Source organism: Lepeophtheirus salmonis, chromosome 9, assembly GCF_016086655.4.
Source record: "Lepeophtheirus salmonis chromosome 9, UVic_Lsal_1.4, whole genome shotgun sequence".
Lineage (NCBI taxonomy): Eukaryota > Metazoa > Arthropoda > Copepoda > Siphonostomatoida > Caligidae > Lepeophtheirus > Lepeophtheirus salmonis.
In genome coordinates, this window is record NC_052139.2 from 23,274,189 (window position 1) to 23,294,091 (window position 19,903).

Genomic DNA, 19,903 nt, shown 5'->3' on the forward strand with positions numbered 1-19,903 from the left:
AAATACACCCGCTAGAAATGGAGAAAAAGAACTAATAAATGACAACAATGACAGAACATAAGTTCAGAAGGTCATTTTTTAACCATCTTTTATATTTATAAGGAAAAAAAGTCTTCAATAGATTTAATTAGCCGAATATATACTAACATATATGTATATATAAAAGACCATTGAAAGTAATCAAACACAGTTTTGTATAATTATTTAATTCCAATATCAACCCTATCATAGGTCTCTTTTTTATACACAACATATGTGTTAAAAGCCCAAGGCTTCACAAATTGATGATGCTACTTTTTATTTACATTACTTTCAGTTAAATCCGCCCTTCAAACGACAGCTGTCAAAATTTCATGACAATCTATTTTTAGTCTGTCTGTGAGTTATTGGACCAAGTCTAATGCAACTTCTGTTATTTACAAAACAATCCATCAAAAACTATATGTTTTTCAATTTTAAATTGCTTCTTGAAGGGAGAAAAAATACTTTTAAAGCTAAGCAATGATTTAAAAAGTGTTATGGGGACTCTGTTCCATTAAGGGAATAAATAATACATACATAACCATTCGATTATTGAAATCTAAAGAGACTAAAAAGGAAAGAGGAGACAAGATGGTTCAAATATAAAGTAAATGAAAACTTTGTATATGAATTATGTTCAGGATTCACGTAACCTCGATCGAAAATATAGAATATAAATTCCCTTCGTAGAAGATTAGGGTTTTATATTTTTGTTTTAAAATGAGCTATTGTTTTTATCAATATTTTAGGTATCTAGTTAAATCTAAAACTTGACTTCTATTAAATTAAATTAGAGGAATCTTAGTCAAAAGACGAAATAACAATGAATTGTGTCAAGGAAGTTCAAAGCACATTTAAAATTTTTAAACGAATCAGAATTAAAGATAAAAAAAACATTCTTGATGGATATACATGACTACTCTTTCTAGTAAAGTATCTTTATTTATATGTAATAAATGTATATTTATTCCCCCCAAAAATATAACAAAAGGACTTCTGATCTGATGTTATAGTCAGTCATTGATTGGGTTAATTTCTCAGTTCTTTTACCACATTTTTAAAGGTCACGATGCAGCCTACGCTTACATGTCTCTGATGTTATATTCAAGTCTATCTATATATCAATAAATCATTGAACAAATTTCAGCTTACCCCAATAGAATTAAGAAGAAATCGAAATAAATGTGGCATGATAATAGTGAAGACTGAGCTCCCAGCTGTAACAATTCCATTTACCAGTCCAATATGCCTGTGAAAGTAGTGAGCAAGTATAGCCAATGAGGGAGTGTATATAATGGATGATCCAATGCCGAATAGAAGGAAAGTAAAGTACAAAGCCTCCAACTATAAACATTAATTTGATGATTAAAACAACAGTAATATTGAATTCTTAAATGAGTAAGTACCTTATGGTATACCAATGATGATAGAAACATTCCAATTGTAGCAATCAAACCACCAAGAAATGCACTTTCTTGAATTCCCAATTTGTCCGTCAAAACTCCGGATATCGGAGAACAGAAAAAAGTCGCTCCAATGGCAAGGGAACCCACAAGTGACACCTTACTTGACACATCCGGGACATCTTTAAATTGATTTTTTAATTCTACGAAAAATATACCAAATGAATTGATTGATCCAAAAATTATTCCATTCACAAGAAAACTTGCAACAACTACAATATATCCTCTAATTCCTCCCTCAGGTGCAATATGAGACATCCGTCGGTTAATTCTACTTTCATCTGTCTGGAATTTAATGATTTCTTCTCCATATTTTGAATATTGTTCTTTTTTGTCTACCAAACTACTATTGCTTTCCTTGAGTAAGGTCATTTTACTTGAAATAAAATCCTTAAAAAGAAAAAGAAAAACAATTATTGTATATTGTCTATCAAAACTATATATTCAGGTAAACAAGTCGTGATATCTATACAAATTGCAACTTGTATAAGTAAACTGTAAAAGATGCAATGTATTATTTAATTACAAATTATCAGTCATTCTAATTACCAAATATTGATTCATACCATCATGTCATTTGTGTCTATTAAAATAACATGGTTAGTTTGCATTGTTGAGAAATATAAATGTAAGCATTCGAACTTTATAATGACACCATATATATATTCATCATCCATGGAATAATAATCAATTATTGTATTATTCTCATCCCATAAAGTACTGTAAATTCTTCATTTTTTGGATGCAACAAGTACAATATGTTTCTACAAGTTGTCACTTGTAGAAATTAGAACCTTGTACTCTATTTCCTCTAAAACATTTCGAGACGGGTAGATTGATATCCTGGAGACGCCCAACTGCTTGGAGTGCACGAATGGAAAGTTTCCTTTTTTCAAAAAGTATGTAAGCTAGAGAGCTCAAGTTTGTTTTGATTAGTAACTAATTGTTAATGCTTTAATATATCGAAAATATAAATTAATTTCAATCACGCAACCTTAATTAATTATTGAATTAGTAGGTGTTCAGATTTCAAACGACTACCTCATATATATACAATAAAGGATCAACTAGAAATCCTTTTGGAAATTGAGCATAAATATATTATTATGACTTATTAATTTGTTTATTTATCAAAAAAAGATAGAAGTATGAAATAGCCATGAACGGATAAAATCGACAACGGATAACAAAACACATAGGATATTTTTGTGTTACTTTGGGTAAGCCGAATCTTCTTTTTTTACATACATATTTACACTTCACTGAATCATTTATTTGGCGGATAAATTTGACTTCTTACAAATTATTGGGTGATTACTCCTCTGATAATTTAAACCTGATTATATCTTGATCTATTTTATATAATACATTGAAAGTCTTTTTATTTTTTCATCGAAAAATATTATTTAGTCTAATTTTATAAATTCCTAATTAAAAAAGTCAATACTTTTTAACTCTTGCAACCGTCTTTGGCTATGAGAACAGGTGCCAACAAGGAAAGATGTAAGAAACTATTGACTAGTTTAATTATATTTAAACAATAGGAGACGTATATGGGGGTATGTAGTATATAAATCAAACCAGCTCAGAGTTATTGAGCCAAAAACAAAAAATGTTGAAACTCGTCAAGTCTCTCTATTAATTAGAAAATAATCTTGGAACAACCTTGGGACTAGGAAACTGAAACTTTGCATTGGTACCTCTTTTGAACCTGTCCAGGCTAGGAGCTCTATTAAGGGGGCTTAATCCATACCCAAAGCACAAAAAATATTTTTTGAAGCTCAAAGAGACTAGATTTGGGGGCTGAGTAATAAATCTAAAAGTGATTGTCTTCTCATAAACAACTATACAAATAAGGACGTTTTATAAATTTATAAAAATGAATCGGGGAAAATTGAAGTTTCTCTTTTTTTTCAGGGAAAAAAAAGAAAAGAATTTCGAATGGAATATTGGATTGGTAGATAAAATAAAGTTTAAATATTAAAAATAAATAGAATTGAACATTGTCGGTGTTATTTCCCGGAGTGGAAAATCCCATCCTTGTTCCGAGCAACGCCATATAACTCTTTGTTAGTATACGTATAATATATAATGTAATAAACATTTTTTGAAAAAAACATTTCAATTTATTTTTCTTTATTTCCAAGTAGCCGTTTTTAAAGGTTCTATTGCACTTTGCCGACTGTCATTTTCCCGAAATAATAAATATATTCGATGATGATTCATGCTCCAATAATATGGATACTATGAATACTAATTTGTACTATACCAACACATTCGATCTAAACGATTGATCCCTTCACATTGTTTATTGAATCTCAATCATTGATTAATTGACACCTTTTCTTCTTTAAAACATAATTTATCTTACTAATTTATTTATTGAGGGGTTATTTTGATTTTTGTAACAATGGCTATAATGGCGTTTTTTGCCAACTTTTAGAGTATTTTCATAATGAAATGAATAAAATATTAATCAATCAACGCATAATCATAGCAGTTAGTGTCCGCAAACGTTCTACACTTTTATAATAAGCTTGTAATTGAAAAAGTCTGTAGAATACATCTTTTTTCAATTGTAACAACTGCTAAATTGATGAATTATATTGAAAGTTTTAAAGAAGTATACAAAAATATAAGTGCTCATTGATTTCTTTTTTTTAACACCTTACATAGTAAAAACAAGGATTTTAGTATGTAGTTCACAGATAACTCTCAGTGGCCCTCAAAAGCATCATAAAGTATACAAACTAGTAGAATATAAAGAAAATTAATTTTAAACAAAGTTATAAAAACTTGTTTAATTTGCACAAGTCAACAAATTGAAATTCCAAATTCAATCCTACTTGGTGAGCTGATCAAGAATTTCTCATTAGTTTTTCATATTTGAGGACAAGTCAATTTTGCGGCTTAACTAACCCTTCTTGAACAAATACTCACTTATTGACAAAATTGTGCCTAATCATTGTGTATCCTTAAAAAAGTTTTCATGATGTTTATTTTAGAAAGGTCAAATATTGCTCAAATGTGGCATATTAGTGTAGAATGGGATTTGCGGAGAGCAAGATAAGAAAGTTGCAGCAATAATTATGGTTAAAGAGTTTTAAATGTGCAAAGGATAAACCAAGTATAGCGATTAGAAAATGACAAATGGTTCTTGCCTGTCCTCTGTTTTCTTTATTGCTCATTATTAAATAAGTCGTGGGGATGTTAACATCTACATCTAAAAGAAGAATTCTCGACAATCTTTGGTGTAAACTGATTTTAAATTGCATAATAAAAGGAATATAAAAATATTTAGATATAATTATAATATTGTCCCTCCATTTATGTTATTTGCAATGTATGAGGCTCTCTTCTTTATTACAAAAATTCATTTTCCTCCTCCAAAATCATAAATCAAGCAGTTGATATCAACAAAGGTCTTAATTCAGGTGTACCATGTATCTCCCTCCTGCCTTCTCCTCGTGCTCTTACAAACACCCATCTCTACTTATGATATTACTGAATTAAGACATCAACTGTCTATTTGTTTCCTTTTCAGAGGATAGCATTTATTACTGCCAGAAGGAAGAAAGCATTCAGCATTTAAAAAATAATAACATTGTAGGGAAAATATATTAATTACGAGTATATTTACATACATTGATATCAATTTTATTATGGATTTTGAAAACAATTTACCCCTAAGATGGTTGATAATTCATAATTCAAATCAAGATGTTAGCAGCACGATGGTCAATTAAAGAATGAAAAAAAAAAACATATCAATTGTTTTTTTCCTTTTCTAATCACTAAGGTGTGTTTTTTTCTCTACAAAAATCCTAGCAATGAAATAACTTGGCCGAATATGGAGGTCAAATGTCTCAATGGATCATATTAAATAGCCAATTATTGATAGTTTTCTCTTTTGAGAAGGGATGCTCCGATGACCTCCGTTCTCCTACGTCTCTGCTCCAACGGCATAGAAGCTGCTGATAGTCTTATATAATATCCAATAAGTACATCGAGCTTTTTATCCACCCAGTCACAGCTTCGACTGACAAAAGGGCAAGGAATAATTTGAAAAGCCATATGGTACCTAGCCTTCTGTTTTTTTTATTGTTGACAACTGTTTATTATTTAGATATTATCATAGATAAATAAATATTGTTGTATCTATGGATATATTGTACAATATATGTACACAAGGCCTTGATTTACATAAATTAATATTAATATGTAATCTTATGATACACCCTGTTTGAGCTCATAATACGTAGAGTCAGCGCCTTTAAGAGTCAACTCATGAAAATTAATGAAAAGAGCCTAAAGAAAAATTCACGGTATCTTTCTTTATTTCAAAAAGCTCGAGAGGAATATCACTAGCTCTAAACCTCGAAGGTCAAAAGGGAATGAAAAATTTAGAAAGACAAAAACAACAAAACAATTAGTATCTAGTCTCCTGTGTTTTTCTTGTTACCAACTCTTAACGATTATTTTAGATCAATGGTTCCCAAACCTGTGGGTTGCCTGACAATGTGAGTATGTTAACCTGATTCCTTCTAAAAAGTTGTTGTAGGAATGCCCTTGTTATTTATTGTTGTATTATAGGAGTCAACTAAATCGAAATTTACTTTGTAAAATTTCAGAATGTCAATGATGAATAGAGAGACAAGTATTAAGAAAATAAAAGGTAGGGAGAAATTTTTAATGTATGGATTTACTTTTATAGTAGATACATGCATTGACAAACTACAACGTATCATTTGCAAAGAAATCGGGATCGATATGGATTTTTGGAGGCAGATATCAAAATCAATTTTTGGGCAAAAAAAGAAAAATAGCAAACAAATAAATCGGTCCAATTTTTATGCGAGCTAGAACATTCAGCTGTAAAAATCACACAAAAATGCCAAGGTATAATTTTAATATTAAAACCATAACGTAATCAAAACCATTTGCCAAGATATTGAGGAAATATTTCCTAGAGTGATTCAATTGTGGATAAATTGTCAAATGTCTTTTATGGAGTAGAGTTGACAATTTTTGTAGGGGAAAAATTAAGTTTAGATATTAAAGAAAGAAAAAAAAACGGTTAGGGAGAGTGCTCTTTTCTTTTTTGTTTGTTATTCAATTCGTCGTCGTGGTGGTTAATTTTCTCTATGAAGTGAGCCTTCTAGCCTATCTTGGTGTTAAGGATTTTAAAAATCCATTATTAAAATGCTAAATATGAATTTAAATATAATTATGATATTTTCCCTACACTATTGCGAATTTTTAATGTTGAAGGTTCTTCTTTTCATAGCAGTAATTCATTTTCTCTATCCAAAATCATTTAACAGGCAGTTGATATGAACAAGGATTTTAACATAGTATTATCATATTTCTCACTCTCACCATCTCATTGGCAATGTCTGGGATATTAAGTCTCAAGATAATGCAAATGACAATTCCTACTACAAGGAGCTTCCTTCCACTTCTTTTATTTATGTAGAGTATTTGCTTTACTACAAGCATATATACTGCACGCATATGCAACTACTTTATGTTTGTTTGATTGGCTCATCCCCACTTCATCATTAAATCATCATGTTTTTCATAAAAAGCGTTTTCACTGTCGTTATAAATTGTATCATAATTGTAGGAGATGTCATCGTTGTGGCTCAAAGTTGATATTTTTACTATATGAAATAGACACATTTCAAATTTTTTATTTTGATTACAGTTTAAACTTTCAACTTCGTTAAGAATATAATAAGACTTCACAATTTCATTGAATGCTACTTGATGCCAATCATAAATAGTGATATTTGAAGTAAGTCAAAGAAATATGTATTCAAAATTGATCAATTGGGGACGAGAGAAGTAGGGGGGTAATTATAAAAAAATGTGTTATTCTGTTCATTATAATAGTCAACTGATTGTCTACAATATGGAAATAATATTGTGTAACGATGTAATAGCATATTACACTATGCAAAAAAAATGAAGGACTTGGAGTTCTAGCAGGCTGAACCCCACATTTATTATCAATATAGCCGTAGAAAACGAAAATGTCAAAGAAAGAACAACTTTCAACCTTTAAAGATTTGTCCTTTAATTACAATAATATTCAAGGGAAAAAAGTGAATTGTGTGTTCAGGCTTTAAATAATAATATATACTAATATAATTAATAATTTAGATGTATGGGGATCAATAAAAGTTTATAGATGTTTCATATTCAAATAATTGATGAGAGATAGATAATAACTAGTAAGGGATTCAATTTTTTAACTCTATACTTTTGTCAGGGAAGTGATTTTTAGTTAGTTCTCTTTTTTTGTGTGACATTTATATATATATATATATATTATTTACATTTAGTGATTAATAAATTGTGTTAATTTTTACTTTGCACTATTATGCTATTTATAAAATTTTAATAGCCTTATCTTAACCTATTACTTTTGCTCACAATGAGCATTTTTATATTTTATTAATGCGAACTATACCTAAGTCCACCGTTATAGAATAATAATAAATAAAAACATTCTGATTTACATAATGGAGATGATGACTTTACAAAATTATTCATATCACAATCATTAATGACTCCGGTCTTCTCATTGCTCCATTATTAAGCATATTTTAATATTTGTAACAGTCATTATTTTCAAAATAAACAAGGACTTATGAGTTTACGTATCTCAATCTTCAAAAAATTATATTTACAGGGTCTTACAAGGAAATCAAACGTTTCAGATTTCTGGATTTTCTGGTATATAGATTTTCTGGTATATAGAATGAGGAAATTGCGCAATGCTTTTTTTAATGAAATATATGCTAGCCAAAACACGGCCATGAAGTCAACACTAGAAGATTTCAAACCTATTACACTTTCAGTGGCTTTGATAATTTCGGGGAGCAATGATATTGTCTCAAAGATGGCGTGCATTGATAGGAAAAGGGTTGCAGAGTAGAGAAAGGTCATGGTGGGGAAAAAGACTCTGAATTGGCTCTAAGGTTACTGCTACAACTGGGTGTCTAGTCAAATTTTTCTAAATAGCTCCCCGACCTGAAACTGACGCATCATTTTGTGTCAAGCTAACTTGAGTCAAAAGGTTAACAAAGGTTTTGGCAGCACCAATTTCCTTTTTTTTCTAAACTTTTTCTTGCCATTGTATAAATAGACCTATCCGAATATAAGAAATAGTCGTCCTTATCTCAGACACCATTTTTTTTACGACATAAAATACTTTGCATAGAAGAAACACAAGGAAAAAATCCGCATAAAGTCTAATTTTTATTAATTCCTTTTATATTAAATATATTTATAGGAATTCATGAGTATGAATAATTGTTATAGGTACAAATCCTATGCCAACATTTGTTCAGTATGTTTCTTTTGAAATTCATTTATGATATGTAAAAACCAGAATCTAATCAAACCTCGAAATGACAAGTTTAACAATGACTTATTTACAAAAATATCAACACAGTATGATTTTAAATATACTTCGGATAATGCTTAGTAATTTTGCTTCATACCATTTTGCCACAAGACTTTTACCTTAAAGCCATTTTGGCTCAAGGATATTGCACCTTAATATATAAATGAATATAATTTATATGTTATTATTATTTATTTTTGGTTGAAATCAAAATATGCAATATTTATTACTATAAAATGTATTCAATGTTTGTTTTATGTTGTAATAATGATGCTCTTTTCTAACATTATACTCGTTCGTATATCCATGAGTCTTTGCTATTATAAATAATCTATTATTTATTGTAATAATTACTAACGGAGTACTGATTACAACTTCTTCCGTTCGAATCATGCCTTGTTTGTTTATTTTTTTCTTATTATCCTAATTTTATAACCTATTTTGTCTCTGGTTCGAATTCATTAAATAGTGATTTTTTTGCTGTATGCATTTAAATTAGGGACATGACCCATCAGTTTTCCAATAGGAAACAGCCATTTAATAAATTTTTTAGTAATAAACATAACAAATTTCGATTAAATAATTTCAGGCTAATATGAATTTTAACTAAAAATTAGCAAATAAATCCCATTTATATATATAATAAGGCGAAATATTCTTGAGGCAAAGTTGTATAAAGCAAAATGTCCTAAAGGAAGTCTAAGGAAATATTACCAAGCCATTTTGGATAAAAGAAAAAATTTGGGCATAGTCAACTTTTCATCCGTATCCACTGTGTACACAAAATGTGTTTTCTAAAAAAGTTCATCAATAATTGTCTTGATGACCTTAAATAAAGATATTGAGAAATGCCTTTTCTAAAAAATGTCATAAAAATGTTTAAAAAGAAATCATAAACCCCAATATTTGTTGCAAAATTAATTGGTCCCTCATCCAAAAATTCGCATAGGGGTTCAGTAATACATGAAAAAATGGAGAATCAGTGGTCAACATGAAATTTTTGTATATATCTCAAATGTAAATTTGATTATAAGGTATATTAATAAAATCAAGAATCCTGACGGGGTTCTGAAATCCAGGGGCGTTTCTTGTTTTCAACATTTATTTTTTTTTTGGGGCGGGGGGAGAGGCTTGGATCCAAAAGCTATCAACACAGTTATATAATTATTTACATAAGTAAAAAAGAGATAGTGGGGCCACTTTTGAAACAAGTAGTGATTCCCTATTTTTACATAGTCGTATCAGCCCTACACATGGATAGGTGCCCAGATTTACCATAGCTTATAAAGAAGCCTCAAATATTTAATACAAAATTAAGCACTTCCCCGTCCAAAAAAATATGCCTATGGTCTGTCCAATGAAGAAAAAATTGATAATCACAGGTCTACCTAATATTTTTGTCGGGTACTCTGTGAAGTTTGCTCGTACGTCATATTTTTTTCTTTCTATCTCAAAATTGGAGATAGCGACAACGTAAAGATGAAATTCAATGATTGAAATCTTTTAATAATAAAGAAATAACTTTGCTAAATGAAGCGACGTGAAAACAATATCATTGGATTAGGAGGAGAAGGACTAGGAGTCGATCCGTGGACCGAGGATGAGGCAGGAGAAGATCACATCTCATTATTTAAAGTACTAGGATGTGATCTCCTCCGTCCTGTTTTCTCAGTCAATGGAGCGCCTCCGAGCACCCCTTTCCCTCCCCTCCCCCGGGTACTCCATAAGAAAAAACCCCATAACCTTCTGAACATAATGAGATCTTCCATCTACTTTCATGATCCTCCAAAGCGCTAATTGTCCAAATATAAAAGGCCAGATCCTTCTCCTCGTAATTCAATGGTATTATTATATTCTTCGCTGTACAAAGTTATTTCCTTAGTCATTAAATTAAAACTTTCTGTTGTAACTGTCTTCAATAAGGGATGGACCCTTATTATAAAAATAAGTATAGTAATATATTAAAATTCCTTCTATATAAATACATATATTAGGGGTGAAAACAAGTTCTTCTTAGGTGCATAATAAAATAAAGTATGATGGTACTTACTCCACTCAATCCTTGAAATAGTATTAATTCTAAATCACTCGCCTCTGCCTAACCAAATATAATTTAATACTAACACCGAGTATCTAAAGTAATAATTAAAGCCGATGAATATCTGTCTTCTTTCTACATGGAGTATACATATACATATTGTATATACTTTATCAACACGTTGCCTCTGCTCTCTTTCTCCTCCTAGAAGACCTCCCCACTCTTTATTTTCTTTTTTCTTTTCCAAGTTCAAGACTTGTGGCAAACGTACTATTTTCTTTAATATGTGCCACGTCAATATAAAAGAAAGCTAGAAGAATTTTTCTCAAAATTGAGTTGAGTATTTACATTTGTATTCTAAAACGAATTATCCTCAAATTCTAACCACAAATTATTCTTAATAAGAATTTGAGGAGGGCCCCAAATTGCATTTAAAGTAGTCTAAATGCGCGTCACCATAATAAAAGAGAGTCTCTGAAATAATAAGCCCCTGAAATCACATAAATCTTATCAACTATAACTAAAACTCTTCGGGCTCTTAACTTATTTATCCTTTTACATATACTATTCTAGGCATATGGTCTGTTGGTACAAAATCAAGCTAGAATGATTTTTCTCATTTGGAAATTTGACTTTGGATTACTGTTGAATTCTTTGGTGAATTATCGTCGTTTTATATCAACAAATTAACCATTTGTAGGTGTCAAAAATTGCATTTAAAATAGTCAAAAGTGATTCTCACAATACCAAGGTGTCCATTAAAGTCATAACACTTTGAATTTTAAACTTCAACAAGATATACAGGGTTCGGAAGGAAAACGTGGACTTTTAATAAATGTGAATTATGTAATTAAAATAGAGGGTTTTGTGATTTCCCCCCGCATATTCCGAATCTCCTGCCCTTTCTGCCTAAATAAGCAATAATAAACAATTCTCAAATCTTTCATTATGAGTGAGCAAAAAGGATCTCAGACCTTCTGGAAAAGATTTTCACCGTGGACCAGGTTTACAAACGTTTGAATGTCGTTGGCTTAGGGGATCACCAGATGAGGTCAAGGGAGTGTTCTGTACAAAAATGGTCCTGGAGGTAGTGGCGTCCGAGGCAGCAAGAAAATACCTCCCATCTTTTTTAAGATGTGGGAGAAAATCGCCCAGGAGGCCTACTATAAGGTGCTGAGGTTCAACATACTGCAATGGCTCAAGGCTGCATTTCCAAAGGACAACTATGTCTGTACCCAAGATGGTACACTCTCACACAGATCGGCCAAATGCCAGAAAAGGTCTGAGGAGACAACATGGCGGATTTTTGGACCAAGGACATGTGGCTATCATGTGCGTCAGATTTGAACCCGATGGACTATACAGTGTGTGTCACTTTGGAGAGGGCACTAATATGCATCTCATCCGAGCGTCATTGTAAAGGAGTGGAACAACTTGTCCGACAAGTTCATCCTCTACAAGAATTTACGCAGACGTGTGGAGGCTGTGATTACTGCTGAGGGCAGCCATATTGAGTGAACATGTTCACAAAGGTCGTGTTACAAAGTTTTGTCAAAAAAAAATTCAAAATTATTAATCAAAAAATAAAATTATTGACATTTATCTAAAATTAGTCATTCAGTCCACTTTTTACTTCCGAACTCTGTAATTAATTGATTATCAATATAATTTCAACAATAAATAGATGTGTATCTGACCTCTTTTACTCATTTTTTGTAGCCACCCTTAGCACTAATGACGGCTTCCATGCGGTGGAAGGCCTGGCACTTGCTGCAGATGTAATCCTCTGTCGTGGAGTCCCAGTGCGGACTGACAGGTGTTATAAGATAACGGTGTTTAGATAACAGATACTGGAGGCCTTTCCCTTGACATGCACTCAAACAGGAGTAATTGAAGGAGTTGGCATTTCCTTGTTAGGGGTCTAAAAGTGTCAAAAAAAGAGTTCCAAAGACTCATTCAATCTTGTAATGGAGGAAATGAGTTTCTTTCAATGCTGGTGTCAAAAGTGGCCTCTCCACCCTATAAAGGCTCTCTCCAAACACTTATATTGATAGCTCTCTGGACAGTCTATCGTGAAATCCCAAGATCTCTTGCACGGCCCCTCAAGAACTTGAAAGGATTGGCTTCGGCTGTTTTCTTAATTCCTTCAGATCCAGTTTGGCCATTTTGACAGAATATTTCCTCTTTTCCAACGTTTCAGACTTGCTAACGGCGAGAAAGAAGTCCTGGAGATACTCAACTGCTTGGAGTACGCTATTGTAATTTTATTGATCAAGCTCAAATGTCATTTTCTCGACGTAAGATAGAGAGCACAGCTTTGTTATGATTTGTAACTAATTTTTTATGTTTTAATATATCAGATTTAAATTAATTTGAATCACTCAACCTTCATTAATTATTGAATAAGTAAGTGTTCAGATTTCAATGGACCATCCGGTAAAAAATATGTCAAGTTGACATATTTTAGGGTTGAAAGGATTAACAGAAACTACTTAATCAAATAAAGATTCTCAACTTAAACTAAAACTCGTAGGTGGCTTAAGTTATTACCCTTTAAGTTAAATATAATTTTTTTGTGATGAGGTCCGTCAACAAAAATGCAACGTTTTTCTGATTTGGTAAAAAAGTTAGGATGTCAGTTGAATTCTTTGGTAAATTATCGTAAATTTTATCTAGAAAATATTATTATTAGCCCTTGGGAGGCATCGGAAAGGGCACTTAAAGTAGCCAAAATTAAAAATAAAAGTCTAATTTTTATAAGGAACTTGTATTTGTTTTAAGAAAAAAAACTCAGATTTTTTTTCGGACGCCATCTATAATATTTATTTAGTAAAGGAAATTTCGAAACTTATTATTTTTAACAAATAAATTTTACCTATTTTTCCTTGTTAATTAAATATAAAACATTGAATTAAAAATTTTAACTCCCCTCTTAGAAAAAAAACAGCCAATGACGGAGTGACACTATCTTCACAAGAAAGTCGATGTGAAAATTGTAGGTTTTTTTGCACTATAGATTAACATCAGCCAATTTTTCTTTTTTAAATAGCTCTTCGTTATTAGAACTTCGGATCTTGTATTGGTTTTAGAAAAAAAAGAATCCCATCTTTTTTCGGACTCCTTCCATAATAATTTATGAATGGATTTCTAAATTTGCTTATTTAAGAAATAAATTTCACTTCTTTTTTTTATTTTTTTTCTTCCCTATTTGACACCTTATAAAATATTCATTATATTTTCGTCTCTAGTAGAATATTTTCAAATCTTGGTCTTATTTTCAAGAGCAGTTAAGAACCAAAGGAGGCAAGATATCATAGGTGTATGGAAATTAGTTTAATAAAATGTTATTTTTTCTGTTCATAATTAATGTCCTCTATGACATTAATCTACATCTTGATATAAATAAAATAATAATGAGATTAGTATGGTAGATGTACTCTTATTAAGAATGAAGGATACGTTCAATAAATATATGAGTATTTAATATTCGGTTTTGACAAATTTGATGTATATTTACTACTTTTACTCGAGACCAACAGAATGTCATGACCAGAATAGTGAAAAAATAGGATGAACCCTCCCTCACAGTATTTTTTTTTTTTTTTTTTTGCAATTATAACTAAGATTGTTTATAAATGGCTGAGCGTTTTGCTGCAAAATAATACAACTGCCTGAATGGTAATATTATCTTTATAAAAAAAATATACAGTGCTTTTCTAAAGCTGTTATTATTTAAGGGGGAAGAGTTAGTAATAAGTATTCACTAGACATCATAGAGACATCGGTATTTTTCTGCTCCATCCTAAAATGTCACTACTCGATCATGCTACCTGTTGAAGATAGGGTCAGCATTAAACTTCTTCCTGTCTTTTTAGAAACCTGGACTCCTGATGAGGACTTATTCATCTTTCTGGTCATGTCATCAAATCAGGAATTTGGCGTTTTCTTGAAGGCCGACTTCAGGGGGTTGACTGAGACGGAGGATTTACTGCGAGCTCCTGGATCGTGACTGAAGTCCTCCACGTACTTTAATTGCATGCATACATTGTAAATTATACAGCTAATTATGTGTTCTACAAAATTGCTTATGGAAATATTTAAAAAAAAAAAGACTCTTAACCTCTCAAAATTTGCATAATAAAGATGAGTAAATAATAACGGTTGGCCTGGTACAAGGTATAATGATGTGGGAATTTTGTAGGAGAGAGATAATTAGAACCTGCAATGTTTGATTATGTTATTTTTTTTACATGATCCTTCCTCCTTCGTTTATTTCTAATATCATTTGTACAAATAAAATGATAACCTCAATAAATAAAAAATAATCTTATAATTTAACTTGTCTATAAATGAAAACTATCACAAGAAATCAGAGCATGTAAACAAGTTATTGAAATAATTTGAATATATTTATATGTATTGAAAAAAAAAATCAAAAATTCAATGTAGTAATTGCTGGACGTACTAGAGACGAAGGTGAAGTCCTGGATTTATTTGGTTGTCAATGAAAGTCCTGACTCCGTTCCCTGGCATACATCGAAAGGAGTCTCAAATGACTCCGTGATAATTTCGACGATTAAGAGTCGTTTGAAAAGTCCACGAGGTTCTTTTTTTAAACTAACTTTGATTCCCAAAAAAAAAGCATTTTTGAAATCAGGAATTTTTAAAGTTCAAAGAGTAAAGTACAAAAATATGCTCCTTAGATAGTTTTATGATTTACGTTGGTATTGTCGAGCTACGTGAAAATTAACCTAAGTGTCTATATGATAAAATTTTTGTTGTACTATTCAGAAATTGAGTATCGAATTAGTTTCTTAGCTACAACCTCTTTGTGGAGCCAAACGTGGGAGTAGGCCTTTGCCTCTCGGCCCTTTACAAATCCTGGAATTCCCTCTTGATTAGACAAATAGGTTCGTCTTATGTGTTAAAGAGATTTGTTTGGTTTGTCGTTCGATCGTGCCCCACATAAGAAAATTCATAAGATTCATATTCAGCGAGTTTGGAGGTCAAAAATCAGGCTAGGTTAAGTCGCCAAAATTATTGTGGAACCATTTGAGACTTCTTTTGACACGTGGCAGGGAACAAAGTAAGGCCGCCCGTTGGGAACCATGTCAATCCTTGACTTCACATTTGTCGCTAGCACGTCCAGCAATTACTACGTTGGATTTTTTTTTTTCAATACATATAAATATATTCAAACTATTTTAATAACATGTTTACGTTGTCATTCCCGGTGTGGATTTCAGGGAGGGCTCTGTGCCTTTTTCAAATATTCAGAACAAAGAATTATTGATTCAATTTATTTCCAGGTGGTGTAAGATTGAACAGCCTATCTAATTAAAAAAAAAACAAAGAAAAAACAGCTTCTTAAATTACCAAGAGAGCGTGCCAAAATGTTGTCGTAGATAACTTGCGTACCCTGTATGTAAATGCATATAGTGTATGTTAGACTTTATTTAATATGTTGATATCAAATTAAATCGAATCTTCATATCCGTAGAATATGTCTACGTAAATCCAAGATGTCAATATTTCTTGGTATCAATGTCTTGTTTTTAATTATAGTTAATTTTCATTAATTAGAGCATTAATTGATACTGATGTATTTCTATTTAAATTAATTAATTAATCATACAGTGTAGGCAGAAAAACGTAACCTCGGGAGATGGATTTAGAAATACATCAATAATTATATATTTTCAAAAATAGGGAAAAAAATATGTTAACAAAACTTGTAGACAAGTTAATTGCATTACTTTTTTCTCTAAATATGGCCGCTGCACTAGTTTGATTTTTCCAATTTTTATTCGAATTTCGATTACGGGAAGGGAGGAAAAGTTGCCTTGGGGTGTGGAAATAAACTGTACAAAATATATTTGCTTTACGATTTGATCTTCAGGTGGCATATTTTGTTAAAAGTTTTTGAAAAAATGATAATTTTCCCTTATTTTGGTTATATTTTTTCATAAATGCATAGATTTTTTTAAATATACAATACTTGGATGTTAGAAGAATCTAGGTATACTATTTTCTAAACTTTTTCCTGAAATGGTATTTTATCGTGCAAAAAGGGAAAATTCATACCAATTTTTTGATGACTCCCGTATACGCACACCATTTTTAATACATTTAAATGAATAATTTATATAGTAGGCCTCCTGGTCGATTGGCTGTCCAGCCTTGAAAAGAACAGATACATCTTCCATCCATAAGAGGCAATTCACAACCTCCTTCGCATAATCAATTTACTTCCATGCCCCTCCAAAGTGCTAATTGTCCGAATATCTCGGAAAAGTCGAGGTCCCTCTTTTCCATATCTAATAATTTATTCTTCATTTTGCAAAGTTACTTTCTTATAATGAAAGGTTGCAATAATTGAACTTCAACCTTCCACTGTCGCTGTCTCCAATTTTGAGATAGAAAGAGAAACTGTGACGTGCGAGCAAACATGTGCAATCAATCCTTGTAGTTTTTGTAATTTCAGGCCGACCTTAGTTTGTGAAGAGCCTTAGATATGAACCCGATTGTGTGTGACTGAAATTTCAATCTGGAAATTGAATTTAGATTTAAAATATTCTTCAGGGACTTTGTTTTTAAGAAAATAAAATTCTTTTTAACCAACAATTTTTATAATAAAATATTTTATTTTTTTGAAAAAATAAAATTTTTTTAGGTGAGGCCAAGCTTCCTGTGTTGGGTATAGAGTGAATATAATTTGGAGAGCTTTTCCTGTTTTGAGAATGTTTTTACTGGGAATATAATCAAGGAAAATGATTTCGAAAATGAGGGAATCCATAGGAATAATAGAAGACATCAATTAGACTAGGAATTCTAAGAATCATATAATTATATGCCTATACAATATTTGTATATAGTATTTGTAAGTAGATATATATTATTTACATGAATGAATCGAAATTAAGTAGTCCACATATAGCTTAAAATCTTTACACATGCATCCATCTAATAAGTACACCTTCTTCCGAGTTGGGTCGCCTTGCACATTAGGCTATGCCTTTTTGTGTCGCCTTTGAAGTAAACCAAATAATTGTTCTGGTCATACCTTTTATGACTGCATTTGTATTTAGGCATGTCATGTTTTAATATCTTACAACATGATTGGCAAGCACAATTCCTCATAAAGACGATTATGGCTCATCTGCTCCTCTCTTTTGTTCTTATTAAACTTGCCACCAGTTCAAAAAAATCTCCAGGCCTGAACCATCATAGCATTAAAGACCAGTTAAATATGTCTCAGTACCATCTTTTTGCTTGCAGTGATATCATATAGTTGGAAATGTTGTTGTCCCATAAGTCGTCTCCTCCCACATATGAGGTGTATTTTATAATTGAATTAGGACAGGGACTATATTTCTTCCTTTTTTCGTTTTACAATATCGACTAACAGTTCCAATAGGGTCAGTTCATATAAAATTTGACCATATAGACTCCTGGTGAATCCTTTCATGTAGTAATGTTCATATATTTTTCGTTGAGAACAGTTTCCATATGTCCTCTTTTTTTTCCTTTTTTTTTTCATCTTTCAAACAAACTTTAGATATTAGTTTGTGTGAAATGCCAGTCTGAGAGAATATAATTTCAATCGAATCTCCAGAAGAAATAAAGGCTATTGAAGAAGTTAGGATAGATTATATGTACGTATCCTTCAAATAATAAGAAACCTCCAGAACTGAATTCCTTAAAATTCGTAATGGAAGTGACCTATTTGCAGAATCAGAAATATTGTATAAATACTAATTTTATTTGTAATAATCGATATCCTCATTAAAATTAATTACATGTCAATTCGGAGAGGGATCAATCAATATTTTCTGCTGTTATCACTCAACAAATAGAGTGGAATAGTTAATAATTAATATGATATTAATAAAAATACAAATTCTGTAATATTCTTCGTAACAAAGCCAAATTAATTATTGGGAAATTCTCTATGTATTCATGAAAAATTTTCCTACAGAAAAAAAAAATGATGTTTGGCAATCTAATAAGTGGAAAAAACAATAGAAAGATGGGACTTCTGATCAATAAATACTTCAAAATTGAAAGTACACATTTTTTTTTTTGTATAGAAAAAATTATTATAATATTATGAATTAAAATCTTTTTCAATGTCAATCTCCAATTTTATCTGTCATTTAAATTATTGATTTCATTTTCTCGAAAGTTTCATGATATGAAGAGTGGTGAACCAAAACCTGTAGTAGCATGACCTAATTACAAAAATTTTATGGGATCAAGAAACGACAACTCAAAACCAATTTAGGATTTGCATAAATACTATACTTATCTATATTAATTACAGATAGGAAAATCGATCAATCATAATTAGTTGTTAATAGATTTAAATTTCAAAAAGTTAGTTACTCTCCGGTCTCAACTTATTTATGATTCCGTTTGTGTTCAAGTTGTATTTTGATAATGGGTCAAATAATAAAGGAAAAATGAATGCATTCGTATTTAGAACTAAATAACCCTTGGACTAACATATCGGATTAGCTAGCAACTGAACTTCATTTACACTTAGTTGTTGAAGTACTTGCCTAATCACATTTTTATATGAAGCAAGGATAATTCAATCTGTATTAAATCTTTCACTCCATTTGAAATTTTATTAATACATATCAACATATGTACAAAGGAGATGGAAGGATTAAAGAACTCTGAAATTTCTTTATATATTACACAATTTCCAAGTTTCTAACTTCAATATCATCATTTCAGAAATTATGTTTATTTATTTACAATACCTACAACTCAACCAAATACATAGACTATCCTATCCTCCAATTCAAATGCCATATTAACTCATTTTGAAACAGCCTAATGAACATACTTATATCTACCAACCTATTAAGCGATGTATCTACGTGAAAAAGTAGAAGAATTCTTATAATAGGTTTATCGGATTTGTATATTAATAAATACCGTTCATTTTTCTCATTCTAT

At 30.9% G+C, this 19,903-nt stretch overlaps 1 protein-coding gene across 6 annotated transcripts in view; it reads right to left on the reverse strand.

The window, feature by feature from the left end:
- LOC121124118 (monocarboxylate transporter 10) overlaps window positions 1-19,903 on the reverse strand; it is a 39,648-nt gene that overhangs the window by 4,168 nt on the left and 15,577 nt on the right. For 2 of the 6 annotated variants that reach the window (XR_011781694.1, XM_040719234.2), the window contains exons 1-3: window positions 10,949-11,114; window positions 1,428-1,874; window positions 1,174-1,365 (exon numbers count right to left, since the gene is read on the reverse strand). Coding sequence is in view for 4 of the 6 variants with exons in the window: in XM_040719234.2 (XP_040575168.1) it covers window positions 1,174-1,365; window positions 1,428-1,856 (621 nt within the window). In the remaining 2 variants the exon portion in view is untranslated. Of the gene's footprint in view, window positions 1-1,173; window positions 1,366-1,427; window positions 1,875-2,033; window positions 2,393-10,948; window positions 11,115-19,903 lie in introns of those variants that run through there. The other 4 variants (XR_011781695.1, XM_071890903.1, XM_071890902.1 and 1 more) reach the window with 3 other exon arrangements.